Genomic DNA, 24,112 nt, shown 5'->3' on the forward strand with positions numbered 1-24,112 from the left:
CAAATATTTAATATAGTATAAAAAATGTGTCACTTTATGACCCACATACATTAAAAGGACACTACCATGGGGCTGCGCTTGGCTCAGTTGGTAGAGCGGCCGCCCCATGTGCGAAGGCTCGATCCTTGCTGTGGAGGCCCAGGGTTTGTGTCCGACCTGTGGCTCTTTCTCACGTGTCTGTTTTCTCTATCAAAATAAAGCTTGAAAAAAAATTTTTTTACTTAACTTTAAGTAAAATTACAACTATTGTAAAGCTATAACTTTAACTAATGAGCCATTTATTCCCCTCTGTTTTTTTGTTCTCAGGGTGGTGCATCATTTTATTCAATAAAAAGTTTCACTGAAGAGGTCAAAAGGCTCTTTGGACTAACAAGCTGTGGGTGAGATTTGAGTCGTTAATTTGAATTCACACATTTTATTTCAATGACATATACAATAGACCCCTGTCATGCAAATGCCTGCAAATCATATTTATTGTCCTCCATGTTGAAATGGCATGTTTCTGTTACAGTAACCCAGAACGAGAAGGAGGAGGGTGAGGCGAGGCGTTGGCAATTAGCAAATACACCACAAGATGCTTTAACAGTATGATAATTATGCATTTTTGAGTGGAAAAACAACAAAATAAGAGAAGATTCATATATTATGAGCTAATCGAGTTTGTATGTTCTGTGTAGACTTTCTCATACAGAAACACATGAGGTCTTTCTGAAAGCTGAGACCATGGAGAGTGCAGACGTTCAAAATGAATTGTGAAAAAAGTCTACGATTGTTGCCTCACTTTTTGTGCTTATGTAATGAACATATTTGGAAACAGTACTACAGAATTACCATGACATCAAGGTTTGTCATGTTTTCCATATCAAAAACTCTGAACATCACATCACATTGTATCACCGTTTCCTGCAGCTTAATAGACATTTAGACCACAATTTTTTAACCTTTCACTTTTACTTTGCAATGTACCGGCCAATTTGTTTTAGAATTCGCCACTCCGCTATCTGATACAATCAACTCTCCAAATTCTCTGTCTTTTTCTAGCCTCAAATCACTTTTCTGCCCTGATTGCACAGCTCCCTTGCATGTCACAGTTCAGGAACACATATGAGTACAAATTAGTATCTTACATTACTATTTAAGAAAGTTTAATGTTTATAGGCATCAGAGCAACATGCGGTAATTCTTATAATTAATGATATTACCCAGTAATAAGGGGCAATTAGGGCATCTTAGTAAAGTTGTCACTTAGAAATAGAACTCTTTTGGGTTGATTGATCTGCTTAATGATAGTGGTAGAATTAATTGAGTCAGTGGAGATAAGTGGCTGTGCACTGATCATCCAGTGACTTTCAAACCATTGATTTGTCCTTTATTAAGATGCTGTTAATGGAGGGCAGGGTTGCAGTGGTTATTCTGACCTAAGCCAACAAGTATTACCTGTTCCTTTGGCTGCAGCTGATTAAAGCAATAACAGTTTAATTATTAACACAGTTTACATTAGGATATATTTGTTAGCATTAGTAGCAGCAGTAGTAGTGATAGCAGTAAACTGATTAGTGGCGATATGAGTTATGATGGAGGCCTGTTATGTGTCTTTTTATATGTCATATGTCCTTGTCTCTGATCAAAATTAAAACAATGCAAACAATGCTGAAGATAAGTCCATCCATGTTTTACTAATCCATGTCTGAGTGTGCCTGCTAACACTGCAGCAGATGATTAAGCAGTGTGGTGCATGGGGAAATCAAACCAGGAGCTGCATAACTAGAGATAAATAAATACTGGAAATCAAATCTCACAACTTTTGACAATAAACTAAACAGTTCTTGGCTCAGCCTAATGTTTTAAACCTGTCTACGTTAAATTTTAAAAGTACTAATTACATGGGGAAATCAAACCTGGAGCTGCATAACTAGACATAAATAAATACTGGAAATCAAATCTCACAACTTTTGACAATAAACTAAACAATTCTTGGCTCAGCCTTATGTTTTAAACCAGTCTACTTTATATTTTAAAACTACTAATTGCATGGGGAAATCAAACCATGAGCTGCATAACTAGAGATAAATAAATACTGGAAATCAAATCTTACAACCTTTGACAATGAACCAAAGCCTTACTTTAAATTTTAAGATGATCAAAACAAAACAAAAAACAAAAAAAACTGACAAGGTAGTCATTTTAAGTTTGAGGTTTAATTAAACTAAGTGTATAATTAGTATAATTTCCTTAACTGGGTTTAAGATAGAAGTTTCTTTCTGCTTATTTCTTTCTTAATTTCTACATGTTTATAGTGTAACATTTTATTGTATTCATGCTAAATCCATCATATAAGAACTGAATGACTTGTTGTGTGTCCCTTGCCTACTCTATATGCATAATACACATGGATAGGAATGACTAGCATCCTGGTTGAAACATTTGAAATGGCTGAATAAGTTGAAGTGGAACTCGAAATACAATAAGTGTCAGAGGTTAAAATTGTAGTTTCATTTTAAGTGGGGGCACTGAATAAAGTGCTAATTGGAAGAATTTGAAGTATGAATTGAAAGTGCTGAGAGGAGTTAAAGATAAGTGAAGTGTATCATTCTTAAAAACAAAATTTTTACTTTATATTATAATATCATTTATTTTCATTCATACCACCCTTGGACTTCTTTCAAAGCAGAATAAAATACATTTTCATCCAGGTCACTTTCCTCTTATATTCCTATAATAGCCTCTGTATATTCACCACTTTTAAATAATTATAGGCCAGTTAGGATTTTTTTTACTGACAAATAATATTTGATTTGATTTGATTATCAATCAGGTTTTAGGAAAAAAACACACTTCAACTACAGCAGGCTTAAAAGTTTGATTGATGATTTCACTGAATCTTTGGACAACAAGCAACACTGTGCAGCCCTTTCCATTGACTTATCTGAGGCTTTTCACACTGCCGGTCAGGCAGTACTGAAGCATTGACTTCTCGTTATTGGACTCCCAAGACAAACTATCCATTAGTTTGAAAATAATTTATCGAAGAGATCACAGTGTGTAGGCTAAAGACATCACCTGTAGCTCCTTTAACAAATGTGTGCCCCAAGGTTCAATCCTAGAATCAGTTTCATTAAAACAGGATCTATCAACAGGCACCCAATGCAAAGTTCACTTTTTTGCTGATGATACTGTTATTTATTGCTCTGCTCCTACACAGTATCATGCTCTCTGTCACAACTGGCTTTTGATACTGTACAACAAACCTTTTATGATTTGAAATTGATTTTGAATGCTTTACGAAGACAAAGATAAAGCCCTTGAACATTCCATCTTACCTATATCAACACAGTTTGATTGGGTTAGTTTGCTTTTCTTTGGTGCAAAGGGGAGAAGTGTTGCTGCTACTTTACTGTCTGTTATTAACTGTGGTGATGTTATATACATGCATGCATCTTCTCAATGTCTTCATACATCAGATACAGTCTGCCATGTGAGCATTGAGGCTCATTACATATCTTAAGGTTCATGTTCAGTCTTGATTTGTAAAAATCAACAGTTCATTGGTTTTATGCCCTTAGTTATATTTTCAAGTTCTAGTTTAAAAAGACAAACTTAAATAATGTCCTTAAATAACAATAACTTACCATGAGGAACAAACTGTTCAACACAAGAAAAGTCACTAGAATAGACAGAAGGGAACAAGAACAGCTCACCTGCAAAAACTGGTGAATACTGTGGCACCAGTACTCATTATTGCTCACTGTATGCTACGGTCGATTGGCCCGCATTGTCTCTCCATAGATTTTATCACTGGCACGCCCTTATTTATAAGCCAATTCTTAATTGTCTTCTTTCATCCCTATGCAAATTAATCCACCTGGAAAATGCTGGAAGTCACCACCTCTGCTCTGAGATATAGTCACACGGCTGACTCTTGCTATCTATCCCTGTCACCTGTCTTGAAATAGTAAAAAAACAAAAAGGCTCTTTTGTTATGCTGCTCCTGCAGGTTTGAATTTGTTGTAGAATGATTTGGTTCTGAGGGATGGAGTTTTAAAAAATACATCAAAGTTCTGACTGAGCCATGTGCCTCTGTGTAAACCGGGACACGATGACCTGAGTCTTATTTTGCATACTCATGCTGTGATCTAAAATCTAAAATCTTATTGTCTGCAAGTGCTGCATACAATAAGCATAATAGAACTTTGTTTAATGTGCTTCTGCTTGTCTTGTTCAGGGCACTCTTATAAAGGAGATTTATAATCACATTTTAAATAAATAATATCGATCTTCATTATAGTGAAATGAAATCCTATAACCACCACAGGCCACAACAGTCTACACTCTGCATTCAAAGACACCCACTTGAATCATACTCTTCATCTGTTTCCTGTAGAGTCTGTTCCCTTTAAAATTCGAGGTGCAGGTGTTGAATTGATGGAATGCATTGAAAGACATTTCAGCCTTTTATCTGTTCATAATTCAGCATAGGCAGCCATGACACCTAACCCAGATAAATACTATAATTATCATTTCTGCCTCTCACAGCTCACCCGTCGATCGTCTGTCGTATCCATCATGCCTACACAAACACAGAAATGCACATATACCAACACACACACACACACACACACACACACTGTTTTGATCTGTCAAATCTGTATCCATCATAGCAAGTCAAAGTGAGATTTAGTACAGCGCCCTGGCAGGGTAACCACACTGTGGGCGAGTCCATATTAAATTGTCTGCTGAAGTGGGCCAGATTGTGTTAGGCCGGTCTCTCCATTCATCTACGCTAATGCCCTTTCTGCCTCCATCCATTTCACAAGCTGAAGGAGACTGGAGAGAACAGAACAGGGCCCAGGAGAGAGGGGGAGAGAAAAAATGAATGAAGGGGAAAGTGAGAAAGGAAGATATTTTAAAAGTAGAAAGAGAAGAGGGCTAAATAATAAGAAAGGGAAAAGGAGAGGAATAGCAAACATGGACAATGGGTGTGGGAGAAGCAGGTAGACTGTGACATCGAATGAAGTAATTCTTTTTTTTGGGTCACTATGTGCGATTAACTACATTTTTATTTCAACATTTGTTGGAGTTTTAAGTGGGAAAGCCTGCAGCTCCTTCTGTAAAAGCAACATGAACGAACCAAGAGCTAATGGGATGAAACGGCATGCCATGTACACTACATAGCAGCAGCTATACTAACAAGGCTCTATGGTAATGAGCTGGAGTGGGAGAGAAAACACAAGTATGAGTGGACACACACAAACACACACACACACACGCCAGCATGCTAAGACACTATCAGCATGCTCTCATTTTGCCATTACCACTTTTAAGTGTTTGTTGCTATGGCAACAGTGTGATTTATTTCCCAATTAAGAGTTAGTGAACTTGCTCACGTACAACCAGTAATATCAAGCTGCACATAAATTACCTTCAAGTGTAATGTCAATATCACCATTTCGTATCTCACAAACAAGCAAACTTCTTTATCAAGAATTCACTACTTACTAATATTCTCTAATAATTGTGTGCCACGTCTGCCGGGCAATTAATGTGCTCGCTAAAAAGGATGAAATTCAGCGGGATTCACGTCGAATAACAACCTCTTTCATCCATCTAGCTTAAAATGAAGATAAACAACGCACGGATGGATGAGAGAGTCGGCAGGCAGGTGGGAATGTAATGGAATCAATTAGGCAAACACTCATGATTTATATTCTGTGTTGATAACAAAGAAAGCTTAATTTACTTTCTTTTCCCTTCTTACTGATATCATTTGTTTCTAATGTTTATGCGCTGATAACATATGAATCTCATTCCCGCTTGTGACATATAAGCTGCAGCAGTGCCCGTCTTTCTATTCCCTCGCTGGGCTCGTGTGTGCGACGTGCATGTGAGCGTATAAAGCAGAAGTAATTATTAATTATTAACTCCAACTAAAATGTTAGTGCATATATTAGCACTGATTCATGAACATGAAGGCAATTCCTGCACGCGTCTGGTTGGAGTAGATTATGCGTTCTGTTTGTATATGTGCATCTGCGTGTTGACATGAAAAATGTTTGCACATCTATGGATGTGAGGAGGGGAAAAAAAAGCCCCTCGCTTGCCTAAGTTTGCAAATGGTAATCTAACATTCTTCTGTAATGAAACCCCTCTGTCCCTCTTTCTTTTTTTTTATTCCCCTCATTCTCTCCCTCTCTCTTCTCTTGCTCGCTGCAGTGTTATTGAGAAGTAGAACTAGTCTGGCCCTCATTAATGTCCCTGGCATTCGTTTGGCTCTGCATCTCTCTTTTCCCCTCTCCAGCCTCTTACAGCTTCATCCCACATTCTACCCATGCCATCCTCGTACGCGCAACACTAGCAGGCTTCAACTGCAATTAGTACCTGTGTTATCACACACACACACACACACACACACACACACACACACACACTGCAAAGGCATTTAAGTCCAGATCTTTTTTGTGCCCAGCACCACTCTTCACTTCCTTCACCCCTGCAGCCCTTTCAATAATGATGGACTTGTTAGTCAATAATTAGACAGCGTAATAAGCATTCAGTTGGTCCAGGGAAACACTTGGGATGCCATGTTCCTTTCCATTAGGGCTTTATTATATGCCAGTTCACTTTGACCTCAGAGGAAGACTGACATAACACAACTCTGTTGGTGCATGATCATATTTCATGACGGGTTTAGGCTTGGTGATTGTGGAAAATATTGTGGTGACAAGGTCAGGACACCTCCAGTCTAGGGCTAAATGACTCTTTGGAGATTAGGTAAGATAAAGTCCCAAAGGAACACTGACCAAAGTTTACTTCTGTTTTGTTTCATGTGATATGCTGGAAGCCAGCCATATGAGAATTGTGTACTGCACAGTGTTGATAAGTTCTATCAATTTGTACAATCTGATACTGTTGTTGGTGTTAGTCTGCAAAGGCTAAGAATGGTCCCAGTGTCTTATTAGCTCCAATATGAATCTTTCATTTAGATCTCTATCACAGAACCCCTAAAACTAGGCAAAGTCATTACCGTTTTCACTTTTTCAATCTCTTGGTCTTTTCATGTTCCAAGATCAGTCCTTTATCCCTCGCGTTCTATTTTTCATCACAACTTTATCCTAATTCATACCCTCAAACACTCTTTAAACTTGAAGAAATGAGAGCCACATCTCTTGTAAAATAAAAAAAAATAGGAACTAGGTCCGGGGTGATCACCAGAAAGTTTCTGACATGCAGAATCACCCTTAAGCTGATGCTGAATGTTTTAGAGCAGGCTGGTCTCTTTTTCTGAGTGGGATAAGACGGCTCTTGTGTCTGCTTGTCTGCCGGGGCTTTGGCGGTAGAGAAGAGTCAGCTACCTGTTCTGCTCTCCCCTCTCATCTCTTCACACTAATTAGAGAGAACTGGGTTTAAGTCTTAGTGGGGACACACTTCCTCTGCTTGCACACAGCTGGGTGCGCGTATGTGTATTCATCAAAGTGTTTTATGAAGATCCTTTTTGTCTTAATGTGTCCAGAAACATATTTTTAGGTCAACATTTTATCAGACTACAATGTGCCAACATTGTGTGCGTGTGTGTGCATGTGAATCGTTTGCAGTGCGGTGGCAAGGCACCGCAGGCGATGATAAGGAGGGGGCTTAAGCAGTGGGCTCTCTAGGCCTAATCACTGCACACATTTCAAAGGCGAGAACGCCAATTAAAACGGATACGGCTCAATATGGGCTTTTGGGCTGCCACAGCGAAGAGCAACACATCCAACATGAAAATCAATCACACCCCTCCCCCCCTCCCCATCTCCTGGTCAGGAGAAGCGGTTTGCCAGCTGGTGATCTGAGAGGAACCTCTGATAAATACGCAGGCTCTATAAAGGGATGCGGCAGGGGCAAGCTGGAAAAGACTCGTGAGGTCGTAAAGAGAAGACAGAGCTTTGCGAGTCCCCAATCATCGTGTGTGTGTGCAGGTGTATGTTGGGGATCAGAGGACCTGTGATCTCAACTCTTAAAAGTAGGTGGAAAAGTAAGTGAGGAGGACTTTGATATATATATGAGGAGGATGAACTGTCAGGATGAGTCAATTCAGTATTCCTAGTAGCTCTGAAACCTACTTTATTTCCTTTTATTTGTCATTAAGAATCCACATCATACCAACATTTGACATAATAAAAGGACATATAGTCCATATTAGTCAAGTTAAAGGAGCAGGTCGACATTTCAAGAAAACCTAGTGTCCAGATGGGAAAGATCAATACCTCTTTCCCATCTGGACACTAACTAACTAGAAGTTGGTTAGCTCAGCTTAGCACAAATAAACAGCGAGCCAGTGCCGGTCACAAGGTTCAAAAATTCCACCTACCAGCTCCTCTAATGCCACCTAAAAAACCTAAAAGTGTAAAAATGACTAGTTTTACAGGAGTGCTATGGTCAAGAAGGCCAGGTCTGTCCTGGGCTGCCCCCTACAGTAGATGTCATACTGTAGATGAAGTGGGGGACAGGAGGATGTTATCAAAGCTGACATCCATCACGAACAACTCCTCTCACCCCCTGCATCACCCTCCTTCAGCTACAGACTGCTACTCCCACCATGTAAGAAGGAGCTCTACCACAGGTCCTTCATTCCAACAGCTGTCAGACTCTTTAACACCAGCATGAGTTTTTGACTTTTTGTGTATATGTCTTAATTGTGAGTAATTTCTTATCCACCTTGTGTATACAAACTGCTGACAAGTGAATTTCTCTGGTGGGGGAAGTCTATCTTATCTAAGTGGCTGGGCACAGTCACATTGTTTATCTGTTTCCTTTGGACAGAGCCAGGCGTTCCCCTAGGCTAACCAGCAGCTGACTCTAGCTATATGGATATCATACAGGAAAGTGGTATGAATTCTCCAGTAGTAGAAAATAACAGTTTTATTCTCATTTACTCAAGTACTGTACTTTGGTACAATGTTTCTACTTCAATACATTTCAGACACTAATATTGCACTTCAGCTGAAGCACTACCTTTATGATTTTATCATAGAAATGTGTTGTTAAAAGGTAAAACCAGTGACTCCAGAACAGGCTGTCTATCGTGTTTCTGTGTGATTTCTTTTCGGAGCTTCTCAGACGGATTCATTGAAAGAGCTGTTTGAGACTGAAGAGGTAAAATGATTCAATATTTTAGACACACACGCAGACACATTCACATTGTTCTACTAGTACTTTTACTTCTTTCAACACTCTCATGTAGCACTCAGCAAGAAAGCAAACAAATGCATTTGTCAAAATCATGAACCTTCCTTTATTCGATAGAATCATGATCACATACCAGATAAACAATTATGTGACATTTTGCAATCAATCAAAAATTAAAAAAAAAAACTGACAATACACTCAACCAGCATCTTGTAATCAATATGTAAACATATTTAATTATGAACGGAAAAGGTAATGGATTGATTTCTACCTGATTACAGTGCAGTAATAATTCAAAAGCTTCAGCATCTATCTCCAAAAACAGATTTTTCATTTCAGTGGTATGTGATTGTTTGTTTGTGCACGTCTCCTAAAACTCAGGGCGAGGGATCACGAAAACCTGCTGTAGTTCTTCTCACTGAAGTGAAACGCACAGGCTACACAGGAGCTGACGTTCAGTACCTTGTTAATGTGTGTGACTGTGCGTTTCTACAGATGTGTGTGAAGGCTAATACGCTCTGACAAGCTGATAACATATTTCATGTCATATCGTTTGACATCATTAACTAATAAAGATTGATTGCCCTTTGTTCCCCAGCAATGAGTGTTTGCACTATTGCCCTGCCGCCATGGTGTGTGTGTGTGTGTGAGAGAGAGAGAAAGAAGGAAAAGGGAGTGTTTTTTAAAAGCTTATGGCTTTCCAATCCACAGGTCAGACACTGGCTGGACCCAATCCTCTCCCATGATGCTTTGCAAGCGGAAATCTTTGAAGTACTCCAGACGGTGGCTGAGAGACAGAAGGAGAATTTCATATAGGATGTGCTGTACTCTGACATACACACTTATGACATACATCTTTGAGTGCGAGGCAGGTGCTGGCTAAATGCTGACAAATCAAGTTCAAACTGGAGGTCTGGCTGCAATAATTCTGAAAATTAAAAAGGGGCCTTCCACCAATTTTACGCATGAGGATCAATTTATTCATCACGAGCAGTGCAAACATCTTCTGGCGGCGTTTGAAGGAAGATAAAGAAAAATTACACTGATGATGTCATTAGGGTTATCTTGGCCTTCAAATTTGCAACAGAAAGCTGTATTACAAACATGGTTGTAGAGTTTGAAAGTTGTGAACATTTACTGGTAAGGGGAAGACGCCACTGAGTTGCAGTATAGTAGGATCCAGTCTTTTTAGAACTTGATCCATGCTAGGGACTGAAAGTCAGGATTATCTCACCCTCTGGTGCTTTGATTTGGACTTCTCTTTTACAAATCTGTCTCTCAACTTCGTGATTTTGCAATACTAGTAGTGCCCCTTTAAAATAAACCAATGTTTTACAAATAAATATCGTCTGTGCACATGACTGCATACTCACAAGTTAGGTTTTTGGCCTTCCGCTATCTCTTCCTTGGGGATGGAGTAGAGAGCCTCATATGTGCGCTTCTCTCCTGATCCATGGATGGCATAGGAGTTCATCTTGTTGATATTGGGAGGGAAGTACGACCAGGGGACGAGAGCCTCACCTACCCACCTGTCTCCTGTGATCTTGGTGTTAAACACCATGGGCAGTTGTTGCTGGAGAAAAACAAAAATAAGATATACTTAAACAGCCAACTCAAAGTACTGCTGCCCCTTTCAATAACTCCCTTGATGTTTACCCACCAGGAATGCCTGGCCAACTCCTGACAGCAATAATATCAGGTGCTGTCCATGTCTAGAAAGAAAACACAGTTTGCGTGTTTGTATTAAGACTGTATATGCTGTCTAACATATGGTTGATGGTACAGCAGCTTAGTTCTGTACTTACGGACAAAGCTCCACCTCTAGGTAATTTTCTGTAGTACTGTCAAGGAAGAAGGACTCCACAACTGAGAAGAATAAAAATAATTGAATCAAGATAAAAACCTTTAATCCTACATTTAAAAGGTGTTATTAACCTCAGTGGCACCAATTCCAGGGAAAAAAAGACAATAATTCAATAATCTGAGTCATTTATTTGAAGTTATAGTTTCACAATATTATGCAAAAATGACAGATATATTAACTTTCCAATAAGATATGAAGACCAGCACACCCACTAACCTAGCAGCATGCTCATTATCTACTTGGATTATAATGGGATTGGTTTCCAATCTAATAAGTAACATTAATGAGGCCAAATATGTGGGGCTCATTAACCGGAAATCGAACTTACTTAAGGTCAATTAGATAGGATTGTTATTACTCAACCTCATCACTGGGTTTAATTGCTGTGTCACCATAATAATGATAATGCAATTACTATTATGGCCTCATAAACAGAGCTAGTCCCTCATCTCTCCAACCTCAATGGACTATATTCATAATTTTATCTCAGCTCTCAAAGCGGCCTAAAATTGCATCATACTGAATGAATACTTAAATCCTGACTGGAATAACAACTATGGAGGGGTGGGAACCATGAAAGCAACACATGTACGATATAACGCAATACTTTACAATAGGCAATAAATGTGACCTTTGCAAGCTGATAATATCAAGTTGAATCAACAGTATGGAGACTGGAGTCTGTCACTGGAATGAATACAATAAATACACAACTAGTTTTCGTAATTATATCACATGGTCACGCATGACATGCATCATTTAATCCGTCAATGAATCCCTAAAAGCTCTTGCTACAGATATATTTGCATGTCTAGAGAACCTTAAATACGGCATAGCTTGAGTTACGACTACTTTTAAATTTTTTATTTTTTTTACCCACCTTCATAATCCCAGAGTCCAGGGAAAGGCTGACTGGGGGGTCCTGCAGGAGCTGCTGGATCATTGAAAAAGGGACCGGACACCTCTATGATTAACCCCCCTTGGCCAGGAGAGAAAGTGATGCTGATAGGGTCATGATTCACAGGATTGCTATCCCAGGTGTTCTGGATCGAAAACTGCATTTGCGTGAGAGGACTGAAAGACAAAAAATGAAATCAGAGTGATAATCTGCCTTGTGACACACAGCAGCAATAAACTATAGACTTACAGAGATTCATAGCACAGCAGAAAGTGGACAAGTGTCAAGAGCTGTATTCCACGAGCCGCCCCCATGTTGTCTCTCACTGCCTTAACTCTCTCCACTGTGCCCCAGCTGAGCTTGTCATGTCTCTACATACCCCCTATTCGGCTCTTCAAGCAGTTTGTTATCAAATTAGGTCAAATACAGTCCTGTTACTCAATAACTCATAAAACTATACACAAATGAACTTCCTGATATGAGAAATGTGGAACTATCAGCTTACGCAGTGTAATAACTTGGTGTCCGGGGTTGTGGTTTCAGATAAGACCTGGAAGAACTTGTTTCCCAGAAATTCTGTGACTTATGTGAGCATAAACAAAAAACATAACAATGTCAGTAGCAACATCACATGACCTGCTGGCCGAGAGTTATCCGGTTAAATGTTATGTCAACCTGTCACTTTTTCTGACGTTAAGCTCGTCGTCGGGGTGAAAACATAACCGCTTTAACACTTCACTATAATCATATATATAATACTCAAACTCAAACTAAACAATTACACGTCTAGACTAGACAAAAACACATCCAGCAAAAGCTTTTCCGGAACCTTTTTTTACTTCCCTGTATGCACAGACGGAACAACCCCCGCGGTGCACATCTTCAATGCCATTGGTTGTTGTTTGTTTACTTCAAAACGGACGGCGCAACCGAAGGCTGAAGCAGAAGAAAAACAAACACGTTTGTACGTTTTTATTTTAAGCTTCTACGTCTCAAAATATACCTTTATATGACTCGTAAGCGTCCCCTTTCTCTGAGGATGTTTTGCGTTGTGACACATTAGTTTGACGGGTTAAAAGCTTTAGTTAGCTCGCTGAGCTTAGCTGAGATTGATTAGCTACCCCCAGCTAAAGGCTAGCTGCGCCAGGTAACCACGGGAAACGCGAGGCTGGCTTGTTGGTTTCCAGCAGCTTTCTGACATCGTCAGCTAGATGTATTTGTTTTTGAGAGGTAGCTGACGTAACGAGGGGACGTTTAACATTTTAACGTGAACATTTGCGAGGTAACGTCATTTATTTTGCCACCGAAAGAACTGCTGTGCTTTTCTCTTTTTGATCGCAGCTTCACCATGGAAGCAGAAGTTGAGTTTTTACGTGATCAAGGTAAGTTAAAGGACACACCTGGTCTTTATACTGTCCACGGAGCACGTCAGCATGTTGTCACCTGTCCAGTTCAGCTCAAATGAAGAGCAATAACAGGCTGTGCATTCATAACAAGCCACCATGACCATATGCCGTCTTGTGAGATACCATATCGTATCAATGAGACAGCTCCAAGCGGAGCTATTTGACACCGTGACTGCTCCATCACCCCTAGATAATATTCACTCATATTTCAGAGCGTGTGTTCTACGTTAATTACGGTAGAACAAACGCATACCGCGTCAGAGCCATTGCTTAACAAGTGTATCTGAATCAGTCATAGTAATTATGCTGGGACTGCATACAGCCCTGAACAAATACTGGAAATGAGATCATTTTGGGGTTTATGATAAGCTCCTTAAGTGCTGATGGAGGCTAATTGTACATTTTCTCTAAAACTGAAAAAAAGGCTCATAATGTCCTACACATAAATGATAAATTATAGTTAATCTGCTTTTGTAAATGGATAGCACAGTCAGTTAGACTGCTGCTTTCAGTTCATCATCAAGGTGTCTAAATACTGTATTTACCTGGACCATTTGGCCACCACACCAACAATTATGCATCCAGGACCAATTGTACATAGTTGTTTTTTTTTTTTTTTTTTAGTTTTTCCTTTTATTTATCCCTATGCAGTTTTATTTATGTTAATAAAAATATATATATTCTAAAGAAAGAAAAAATATTTCTAATGTTACCTTCTATATGGTTTTCTATGTGTACAGATGTTAGCACAGGTTTCACTTCTTGAAATTCACACTGCATTTGTGAACATTAGAATCAAAATCCAAATAGCCCTAGTTCTAGGGTTGCCACCAAATAGTTTGGTGGAGAAATGTGTGAACTGAGACCGCACGAGTGTGTGTGTGTGCTTGACTAAGTGTTTGTGTGTTTTGTTTTCAGTCCACAGGTTAAATACAGCTCTCAGCCAGTCTCAGTATGGGCACCGCACTCGAGCCACATCATCTCCGGTACAAAGACCTCTGTAAAAAAACAACACCTCTATGAACAAGTCAAGATTAAGCTCATTATTTAGTATCTGCAGTAAACAATATCTGTGCATGTATTTAACTTTGCTAGAAAATAATATAACAAGGTGTACCATACATATATGGAAATATTTATTAATGCTGTTTCTGTTCTCTGTAACTACTCAATCTGAATTTAGAAAAGAAACAGAGTATTTAGTAAAATTAACTACAACTGGACACCCCATGAGACCAACCCTCACCGTCTGTGTCTCTTACATTCATCAGGTTGAGGAGGCAGGTCGGGCGGAGTCTCTCCCACCCTGGATCTCTGATAGAAGGTCAGACACAGTAAAAGTTTCTTTAGTATGACAATCAACACACTCATGTTTGAAGTCCAAGTTATGGGGAAAACAATCTTGTGTTGATAAGATTGCTTTGCAAATGTGTTACAGTATAATGGCTCCTCTGATAGCGGAGTACGATCAGCACATGGATGAAATGACTGAACAGCTGCAGAGATACCAGGTGAAGAACATATAACATATCTTGTCTGAATCTACGAAATTAATCCATGAAATGTTATCAATAGACTGTAGATATAAAGTATGCAGTGTATAAATGTAAGCTCTTGCCACATGCTGAATTGAGTAGTTTAAGCCCAAAATATGAAGCTGAGTGATGAATATCTCTTGATCTGGATTTGTTTTTTTTATGTTGGCTTGCTCTCAAAGATACTTTTATATTTCATCATTTCATTTTTTATGTGCACTAAAATGTAATGAGATGTGATAACGAATTATTTAACATGCAGTGTTGATCTACTTGTTTCAATCAACAGACGCAGATGGCAGATGTGAAAGTGAAGTTGGAGAGGGTTGTCAAGGAGAACGAAAGGTAGAAAAATTCCACTGGTGTCAACGTACAGAGAGCAGAGGAGACAACATTAATCATTTATCACTTCAGTTAACACCAACACAGCTTTCCCGTCCTGAGAGGTGTTCTTAAATATCAGATATGAATCAGTTTCCTATCTTGAATTATTACACGTTGAGTGACTTGTTTGTTTTTGTATGTCAGCAAGTAGTAGAGTGATAATGTTTGGTTGCCCATTAGAATTCTGTTAATTATTGAGGTGTGTGGACCATTTACATAATAAAGTATGCTTGGACTGGCTGTAATACTTATCAAAAGCTATCTGACCCCTTCAATATCAACCCTCACTTTTCCCAGGCTACATGTAGAGCTGAGGGAGTCTGTGGAGAAGCAGCTTCATGCCTTGCCCGTGGCTTCAGGAGTGGAGGGAGGCACATTGGAGGAGGAAGCAGTGACCAGAAACCTCCAAGAACAGATTCAGCTGTCTGAACAGGTCCGCATGTGTTCACATGTGATGTCTAAACGTCACATGTGTTACAATTATGTGTTTATATTGTCCAATAAGCTTGTTTGCTGTATTCCTGCAAGAAAGAAGGTTATTAAGTTTATGTCAAGTTCAAGACATTTCAGCAAGACTATGTAAATGAACTACTGTTGAGTATTTAGCTAAAATGCTGAACAACTTACATCAGCACATGTGGAGAAGAATGAGTGTAGCGATTCAATAATGCACTTCATACACTGGCCACCATAAGCTACTGGTCACACCACAACAAGTAGGGCTGTAACAGCAAAACCCCTGAGTCTACTGAAATGAGTACGGGTGGGTGTTATTGATTATGAATTTCGTTTTTCATTTGTCAGAGGAAAAATTTTGTTTCTAAAGTCACTTTAAATTGGCTTAGTACAAAGATAAAAGCACCCTAGTTCTGTCAAAGTTGTTTTCCGATGACTACTAACTGATATTTACGTTATTTTTTATTACCTATGTACCAACAGAAAACAACACGAAAAGGTTTATTGAGTAGCCGACTCACTTAGAGCATTTAACTGTCAACAGCAACAAAAAGAGCCGGTCCCAGTGGCTCCACACAACACTGCTGTTATAACAAACAAAACCCCAGTGATTTTAAAATCTAGCGGCGACTCGCTCCCTAATAAAATACAACATAAAAAAAAAAAAAGAATATTTTGGATCCCAGCTTCTACAGTTGGTCGTGACCAATGTCTCTACTGCCTAAATGAGTACGTAGAAACGTGTGTGTATATTTTTATATGTTCTTATTTAGGAGCGGTTGCAGGCCATGGAGCTGTGGCAGTCAGCAGCTCAGGAGCTGGACCGCCTCCAGCAGGTCTACCAGAAGACCATCTCTGATGGACAGATCCATAATGCTCACAGACAGCAGCTAAAGGTTTAGTATTCCCACATTAACATGCGGCGCCAGCACGTTATTAGCCCATTATATAACGTCAGCCTTTCACCACTAGATGGAGCCATTATGATAGAAATTAGGTTAATTAGAGCAGTTTGGCCTCAGTTGATGCTTGATATAAGCATGAGGTAATTACAAGCCGTTTCATTGAACGTCTCTTTTTTTCCCCCGCTGTCACAGGATCAGCTTGTTCAGTTCCAGCAGCACACACACAAACTTCAAGTGGCCAATCAGAAACTGGAATCAGTAAGTGATGGTTAATTAAAAGTGTGTTAAATTATTGGCTCTTAATTAGCCATGGGATCGAAATCCTGTGCACGTCTCTGAAATTAACCCAGCTCTAATAATTAATCTTGTAACTAAGTGAATCGGTTTCTAAATCGCTCTGGTAGTTAGCCAGAACTGTCTTGGTTGTTTAATGGAGTGTCAGCCTGCTTGGTAATCCTCTAACTACCTTAGCTTTTTCTTTTTTTAACACACACTGTTATACACTCGTCACTAATACACACATATACCTGCGTGCCTGGTGTTTACTTAGGACACAATATAGTGTGCGAGGAGAGAGTAATACTATATCTCTCTGATGCATTTTTAATGAAAGGGCAAGCCTTGGGCTTCCCCCTCTCCGACTTCTCACACACACAGCCTTTTTCAGTCACTGTATGGGAGAACGAATTGACTTTGTAGCCACGAATGATTGACAGACTCCAGAGTTTGTTCTTAAAGGGCACAGAAAGTTTTGAGAGATAACAAGTTTTAGGGAAAAGTTGGTTCCCGGGATAAAGTTCAAGGTGTGTGTCTGGAGTCATGCCACACAAATGGCAGTCTTGTCTCTCTTGCCACACACAGACTAACCAGCATTTCCTGAAGACGGTGACAGAGCAGAGCACGGAGATGGAGGAGCTACACAGCCAGCTCAGGTAACTAAATACCTCGGACATTCAAAAATGGGTGCTGCCAGAGGTCTTGCTCTGGCTATGTTTGTGCACAGGTTGCATTAGCAGAAATAATGCAGGTTACTGTATGACAATGGGTAGATGCAGGACGCATCATTATGTTGAGGTAATACAGTACACGATATGTCAATGAGGACAAAAGTGCAACGTGCATTATGTTTTTCTTTGTGAAAAAATGCATTTGCCGCATATAGAAATTGTGACTAAGCTTTAGAATCTACCTTCACTTCAACAATTTGGTGAAATAATGTTTATTTGGTTTGTCCAGTTAGCTTAGCACACAGCCTGAATGAACAGGGGCAAACAGCTTCGCCTGAATTTTTCAAAGGTAACAAAATCAAACTGTGAACACCTCTTAAGCTCGCAAATGAACTAAAGTGTAAAAGTGAGTTGTTGAGGTGCTGGTAGGTGGACATTTTTTTTTAAATACGCTTTCGCTTTCTTGCACTCTAAAAGGTTATTTGAGGTTATGTGTAATAATCAAATAAGGTGGCTATCGATTCAAAGATAGAAGCATGCGCATTTATTTGAACGATTGTTTTCTCTCTTCCTGGTTTAGGCAGGCCAAGGCTGAGCTGAGGATGGCCACAGCCAAAGTGGATGAGATGACCAAGTTGTTGCAGAATGTCCAGGACCAGATACAGAGACGGGTTAGAGGCGATACAAATTGTGTAGAATTAAAAAAAAAATCTATTGCAGTGGAAAATTGGTTGTCTACTTAATAGAAGTGAGGAAGGCAGCGGAGAACTTGATCAAGAATTGAGTCAGGCTTTGTGTTTTTTGGCTGTTGAGATATAATAGCCACCCATTATTTTGGATATTTTATAAATGAAATAATTATTCCAGAATTTAAGAAAAAAAAATAATAGCTGTGTGTGTGTGTGTGTGTGTGTGTGTGTGTGTGTATTTAGGAGGAAGATGTGGCAGAAGCTCAGGGCCGAGAGGACGCAGCAGACAGACGGCTCCAACAGCTTCAAGCGGCCTTGAGCCAGCTAGAGGCCAGGTAAACACACCGTCACTTTTCACGCCCATGTGAAATGTATGCAGCATCGTGGAACCTTCAGCATGTTTACAAATTGGTCACTAGACGCATTCATACCACATTCTGTTTGTCTGTACCGAGAGCTGAGCAGCACTTCTCTTTCTTCACTTCAGCTGATGATACTCGCTTCTTTTTCCTCCATTGCCAGACTAAAAGCTGCAACTCAGGAGGCAGAGGGAGTGCGCAGGGAGCAAACTGTTTGGGAGAGAAAGGTGGGGGAGCTCCAGGCGCGTTGCACCACACTAGAAGAGGAGAAGTATGAGGCCCTGGCCAAAGTCAGAGAGAGTGTTCAGGTGGCAGAGGAGGCTGCACTGCAGAAGGACCAGGTGACTCTGTCTTCCTTTCTTTTTATTAGCCAAGCTTTTTTTCCTCAATCTGTTGAGCTGCACTCTCCTCGTGCCGAGTGTCCACGGCCCACTGAAATGTCGTAACCTTCTCCCTACAGGCCCTTTTAAGAGAGAAGCAGAAGGCAGAAGAGCTGGAGAAGACCAAAGACGCCATCAAACAGTTAATCCAGGATGCTGCAGTACGCACCAGAAAAGAGGTGAATGGCTCCCTGAGCAGGAATGGCTGAGCTGTTCCCACAGCAGTCTACAAAATATCTGAGAATCACAGCTTATTCTACTAAACACTCTCTGTGTAATTTGCTCCATGTGTGACTAAACTTTACTTTAAGCCACTGAATGTATCGCACCATTACTTAATAGCACTCGATGTCAGAATATCTGGTGCCAACTCTGTATACTCCGCTTAAAAAATGAATATCTGTAAAAACGGCAAAAATCAGAATTTCTGATTTATAATTAGCCCTACATGGCAACGCAACCTCTAACTTGGTGATGTACTAAGCCAAAAGCAAAGCACTGCTCTTTCCTGCTGCCTAAACTCAGTCGGGGACATGGTGATTAATGCTCAATTTATGGGTCGTCTTGATCAAGCCCTTCGACTGTTTAATCCTGTTAATGAAACCTAGTATGACTGCAGCGCCTGGCTGTCATCTTAGTTACTGGCCGGCCTTCAACTAATTATGACATTTTAGAGAGTAGCTGTTGATGTGTTAAACTTTTTTCTGAATTATGGACCTTTTGCCTTAGGCTTTTTACCTTCCAGGTAATTTTCCCATGGACGTCAGAGGTTGAGGTTAAATATTGCAGCCAAAGGGACACACTTTAATCTTCTCTCTCTCTCATCTTCCCTGAAATCCATTCAGTGTTAAGATAAGTATGTCTAATGAAGAATTAATCCCAAAACTTCTCACACTGGCAGTCAGACCTACCTGAGGACTTCAGCAACTTTCAGACATCTGTATGTGAGGGGTGGGGTTTCCCAGAGTAGAGGTGTGTCCAAAGTTATCGACTATACCATTGGAGTTTCGACCACCAGTAGCACTGAAGTGCAGTGTTTTGGTCTCACAGTTTAATATTCTTCTGGCTAAGACTGGCTCTGCAAAAGTGTAAGCAGGTACAACATCGCAAGACGTAGCAGCCCAGCTCGGCACCTGTCTTTTAGCCTTTTATTTCACAAAGCTCTCACCATTGACTAAAAGTCAAAAGTCTCAGATTTACTCTTGTCCAATGACTTCTTGCCCGGGCACTCTCTCCTTTTCTTTTATTAGCTTTAAAATCCAAGACCAGTCATTCTTAAAAAAAACTGTCCACACAAGAAAATCCTTAAAGCCTCATTTGTTTGAACTGTCTGAATACATTAACTTTTCACACAAGGGTTCAGAAGTGAAGTCACCGACCCCGACACCGACCGAACTTCTTTCTTGTCTAATTAAACCTACTGTCTATATGAAGGAAGCGAAACACAAAGCGACTGCACTACCCAGGTCCCAGTAGTCTTTTGCCCATTTCGGAACTGTGTGACTTTTATGTCTTACAGGTGGATAATGTGCGCAAGCATTGCAATGTTCAAATCCACCGTATGGCAGAGGAGCTGTCTGCACTGCAGCTGGTAAGGAGCTGTCTCGTCAACATTACACTAAATCCCTTTTTTTTTCAGGCTCTACCTGTTTTATTTTTATTCTGACTCTTTCCACCTCTCTTTAGGAGTGTGCAGATAAAGAGTCTCAGATTGAAAGGTCCCTGCGGGAGAGAAAAGCTGTAGAGGAGGAGCTGGAGAAGGTATCTGTGAAAGTATCGGTTAAACCACAAAAACAAAGAAGCTGCTAACACTAGCTTCAGAGTCTGATAGAATTTGGTAATTGTTTTAATGCTGCTAGTGGTGTTTTTGTTTGTTTGTTTGTTTGTTTAAGGTGTATAAAGAGGGCAGGGCAGAGCCAGAGTTCAGGAAGATTGATGCCCTCCACCAGAGGTGTTTAGATGCAGAGAGGATGAAGGACGACATGAGCCTTACTCTGCAAAGCACCCAGAACAAACTGAAAAAGATAGAGATGGAGTAAGTTTGCAGTGGAAGCTTATTCTTCACTATTCTGGGCAGGAAGTTGAGCTCTCCACCTTCACTCTAGAGTGTTCACAACAGCAGAGGGAGGTGCCCAAGTGGCTCCATCTGCTGCCAATAATAATGGTTGTATAAAAATAACAATTTCTCTCTCTCTCTCTCTCTCTGTTTCTGTCTGTAGCTACAGTGAGGAGCTGTCACGCTGCCAGGACGAAGTGCGGCGGCTACAGGGCTCGTTGGCCGCAACCCGGGACGACTGTGTCGGCGTCAGCGACGAGCGGCTCCAGCTGCAACAGGAGAACCTGCAGCTGCGCAGGGAGATGGATGAGCTGCGCAAGGCCACCCTGCTGGTCCAAAAGAAGGCCAAACAACAGGTACCTCGGTGATCGATGGCAACGGAATGGAATGCAAGAATGTGTGACCTCTGCAAGAACTGCCGGAAGAGACAAGTTTAGACAAGAGTGAAGTAAGATTTTTTGCGTTTTAAAAGGAAGAAAGGAAAGGATGCGACTCTGCAGAGCATTCTGTTTGAACGATACAAGGCCAGGGGGCTAGACCATTAGAATGATTAACAGGAAAGATGGAAAAAGAAGGAAGACAGTGGAAGGGACATAGGGGGAGTAGAGGATGGATAGCTAAAGGTGCGTTAGCATGCTCACATCTACTAATTTGTACTGATAGAGCTTAGGCTACTGCGAATGTCATTATGTTTGCAGGTAAGGAAAAATTATTTTATCTCAGTCCACCTGGCAGTTGTTGATGTCAGTGTGGATCAACCTGGTTGACCAACAGGCCGACATTGCCATCCCTGGAGCCGTGCTGCTAAAAATGGTCAAAACTGATGGAGCAGAAATATCCTCAGTCCTGAGAGGATGAGTGGAATCCAGCCTAAAACCCTCGGATCCCACAATTCCTATAATGCAACCCAATAAGTTTTAGAACTTTTGTAAGATGGCCCCAGCCTTCTTTTTTCAAAACTCCTAATCTTCAGTTTGTAACTCAGCTTTGCGTGGTATAAATTTGCTGTCTCTGAGCCCAAGCTGAGATGGCTTTGATGACACTGTCAGGATTATTTTCTCAGACTTTAGAAAGCTCCCTCTAAAGTCACAAATGACATTGTACAACAGTTTTGGGGGTTTTTTTCAGGCTCAGTAGTACATTTCCTACCCGCGATGAGTAAACTAATCTTCATATGTAAAATCAGTGGAGTGCCACTCATTGAGTGCAAGAAAAGATGAAAGCAGTGGGGAAAGAAGAAATGGATTTTGCTTAGCCTGCTGATCTGAAGTGTTTGCCAAACAACCATTTGTAACAACAGTTGGAAAGCTTTCACTGAACGAAATATTTGGAAAGTTGCAAAGAAGGTGCAAGGATAATTGTCAAAAGTTAAAAACAGACAGACACAGTACGAGCTTTCCACACAATTCATGCTCACATAAAAATGAATTTTGGACCACAAGGATGACCTTATGCCCTCCCACCTGCCAGGTGTCACAGATGGAGCAGGAGTACAGCCTGAAGGAGCAGGGACTGGACGCACGGCTCCGAGAGCTGGAGGAATGCAGCCGAAGCTCCAGCTCTGATCTGACGCGCCTCCTTACAGCGCAGCAGAAAAGTACTCAGCGCTGGAAAGAAGAGGCCAAGAACCTGGTTCAGTCCTTTGAGACTAAAATCACAAGCCTCAAGTAAGAACTTGTGAAGGCAGATTTAGAAGTACTAAAGAAAGGAAAGAAGGATACAAAATGTGCACTGAGAAATGCTCCTTGGGACCAAAAGGTTGCCAGTTTAAATCCTGAAAATGATAAAAAAGTGCCTGTTTTAACAACATCTGTCTGTGACTTTACTTGATATTGTGCAGATAAATGTGAAGCTCAGGCATGTTTGAAGTCATTTTTGGATATTTCTGAAGGACAAAATATATACAGGAATTGGAAGGGGCTGCTGTGCTAAAGACCACAGCTGAATGCTTATCTCTGGTGGTTGCTTTCTGTAACTGATGGACTCCATAAAATAATATTTAATACAATAACCTCATAAGTGCAATACAAACCGGTTGTATGATATAAGAAAAAATCATTTTGGTAATACTTCTTATACTGCCTAAGGACTGTTTTTTATTTTTTTATTTTATTGTAGCACTTTTATCACAAAAACTGGATGAAGGACTAAACAACAGCTAAGGTGCAGCACCAGATATTTCGATAACATTTGAAACCTAAAAATTGACTTACCACTCGAAGTTGTTTTGCCCTCAGCAACAGCTGTACTATGGTGAGATGGGGTGGGGGAAATATTGAACACTAATAAAGCTTTATAAATGTTTTTGTCTCTTTGAGAAGTGGCTTATCTCTTTTTTGTGTTTTTTATGTCTATTTCAGGGCAGAACTGAATCGGCAGAAGCAGCGTTCACATGAGCTTGAGATGCAGCTTGAGACGGACCATAACACCGTTGCTGAGGTTTGTGTGACACAGAGACATGTGAATAGTGTTAATTAAAATGCACTGCAGCGACTTTTGTGTCCAACTCCAAGTAACTAATTGGCATACGTGCGTCTGTGCAGTACGAGAGGCAACTAGCAGAGTATCAAGAGAAGACGAGTCGCCTCCAGAGACGACTGACGCAATCTGAACAGAGGGCAACTACTGCTACACAACAGGTATGGATGATTACAGTATGTGTCCCGTCCATGGTGTCATTGACTTATCCAACTGAAAACTAACATTGTTTCTCTGTTGTGCTTCAACAGCTCAGTATGTTGGCGTCACAGCGGAAGAAAACTGTCGATCCAGAGACTGTGTGACTGTCACTGTGCTGTACATTGTATACCCTATACATGTTGCACTTTTTGTTAATATATCAACATTTCTTTGGCCAAAGACAACAGCGGTGTTGTCAGTGCTCTGTTGATTCAATAGAATCATGTTCCAATTTTATACACTAATGTGGTACCAAATGTTTTCTTGTGAATTGTATTTATAAGGATCTTTTTGTGTATAATGTCACATGAACTTTGTTATAAATAAACATCTTTAAACACAACCATAACGCTGCTCTTTAGTGTGTGTGTGTGTGTGTGTGTGTGTGTGTG

The 24,112-nt window shown here is 40.3% G+C and overlaps 2 protein-coding genes across 6 annotated transcripts; one reads left to right on the forward strand and one right to left on the reverse strand.

Moving 5' to 3' along the window:
- Positions 1–9,244: 9,244 nt before the first annotated feature.
- cxh4orf33 (chromosome X C4orf33 homolog) lies at positions 9,245–13,451 on the reverse strand. Of its 5 annotated transcripts, XM_027283432.1 has the most exons (7): positions 12,600–12,754; positions 12,430–12,506; positions 11,907–12,100; positions 10,968–11,028; positions 10,823–10,874; positions 10,536–10,735; positions 9,245–9,949 (listed from the first exon to the last, which is right to left on the reverse strand). In XM_027283432.1, exons 3-7 carry the CDS (start codon positions 12,085–12,087, stop codon positions 9,853–9,855), a joined length of 591 nt encoding a protein of 196 aa, XP_027139233.1. In that variant the 5' UTR covers positions 12,088–12,100; positions 12,430–12,506; positions 12,600–12,754; the 3' UTR covers positions 9,245–9,852. The 5 variants fall into 5 exon arrangements, with proteins under 5 accessions (XP_027139233.1, XP_027139231.1, XP_027139235.1 ...); XM_027283430.1 differs by lacking the exons at positions 12,430–12,506; positions 12,600–12,754 and adding an exon at positions 13,325–13,451; XM_027283434.1 differs by lacking the exons at positions 12,430–12,506; positions 12,600–12,754 and adding an exon at positions 12,928–13,233.
- On the forward strand, positions 12,784–24,063 carry sclt1 (sodium channel and clathrin linker 1). The gene is made up of 22 exons (XM_019260617.2): positions 12,784–12,888; positions 13,266–13,306; positions 14,249–14,316; positions 14,602–14,654; positions 14,769–14,841; positions 15,155–15,210; positions 15,547–15,682; positions 16,479–16,601; positions 16,803–16,868; positions 17,472–17,542; positions 18,138–18,228; positions 18,490–18,581; positions 18,769–18,946; positions 19,066–19,164; positions 20,505–20,576; positions 20,672–20,746; positions 20,878–21,020; positions 21,205–21,397; positions 22,512–22,708; positions 23,402–23,480; positions 23,585–23,680; positions 23,771–24,063. Exons 2-22 carry the CDS (start codon positions 13,273–13,275, stop codon positions 23,822–23,824), a joined length of 2,049 nt encoding a protein of 682 aa, XP_019116162.2. The 5' UTR covers positions 12,784–12,888; positions 13,266–13,272; the 3' UTR covers positions 23,825–24,063.
- Positions 24,064–24,112: the final 49 nt, after the last annotated feature.

The sequence above is a fragment of the Larimichthys crocea genome, chromosome X, assembly GCF_000972845.2.
Source record: "Larimichthys crocea isolate SSNF chromosome X, L_crocea_2.0, whole genome shotgun sequence".
NCBI lineage: Eukaryota > Metazoa > Chordata > Actinopteri > Sciaenidae > Larimichthys > Larimichthys crocea.

What these genes read in the sequence shown, in the direction of transcription:
- sclt1 (XM_019260617.2), top strand. Translation starts at nt 13,273, where the DNA reads ATGGAAGCAGAAGTTGAGTTTTTACGTGATCAAG. An exon ending in CTCACAGACAGCAGCTAAAG is followed by an intron (nt 16,602 to 16,802) that starts GTTTAGTATTCC and finishes CCGCTGTCACAG; the next exon opens with GATCAGCTTGTTCAGTTCCA. An exon ending in CCAATCAGAAACTGGAATCA is followed by an intron (nt 16,869 to 17,471) that starts GTAAGTGATGGT and finishes TGCCACACACAG; the next exon opens with ACTAACCAGCATTTCCTGAA.
- cxh4orf33 (XM_027283430.1), bottom strand. Translation starts at nt 13,434, where the DNA reads ATGGTCATGGTGGCTTGTTATGAATGCACAGCCTGTTATTGCTCTTCA. An exon ending in GTGGACAGTATAAAGACCAG is followed by an intron (nt 12,101 to 13,324) that starts GTGTGTCCTTTA and finishes TTTGTCTTTCAG; the next exon opens with TCCTCTCACGCAAATGCAGT. An exon ending in GAGTTGGCCAGGCATTCCTG is followed by an intron (nt 10,736 to 10,822) that starts GTGGGTAAACAT and finishes GTTTTTCTCCAG; the next exon opens with CAACAACTGCCCATGGTGTT.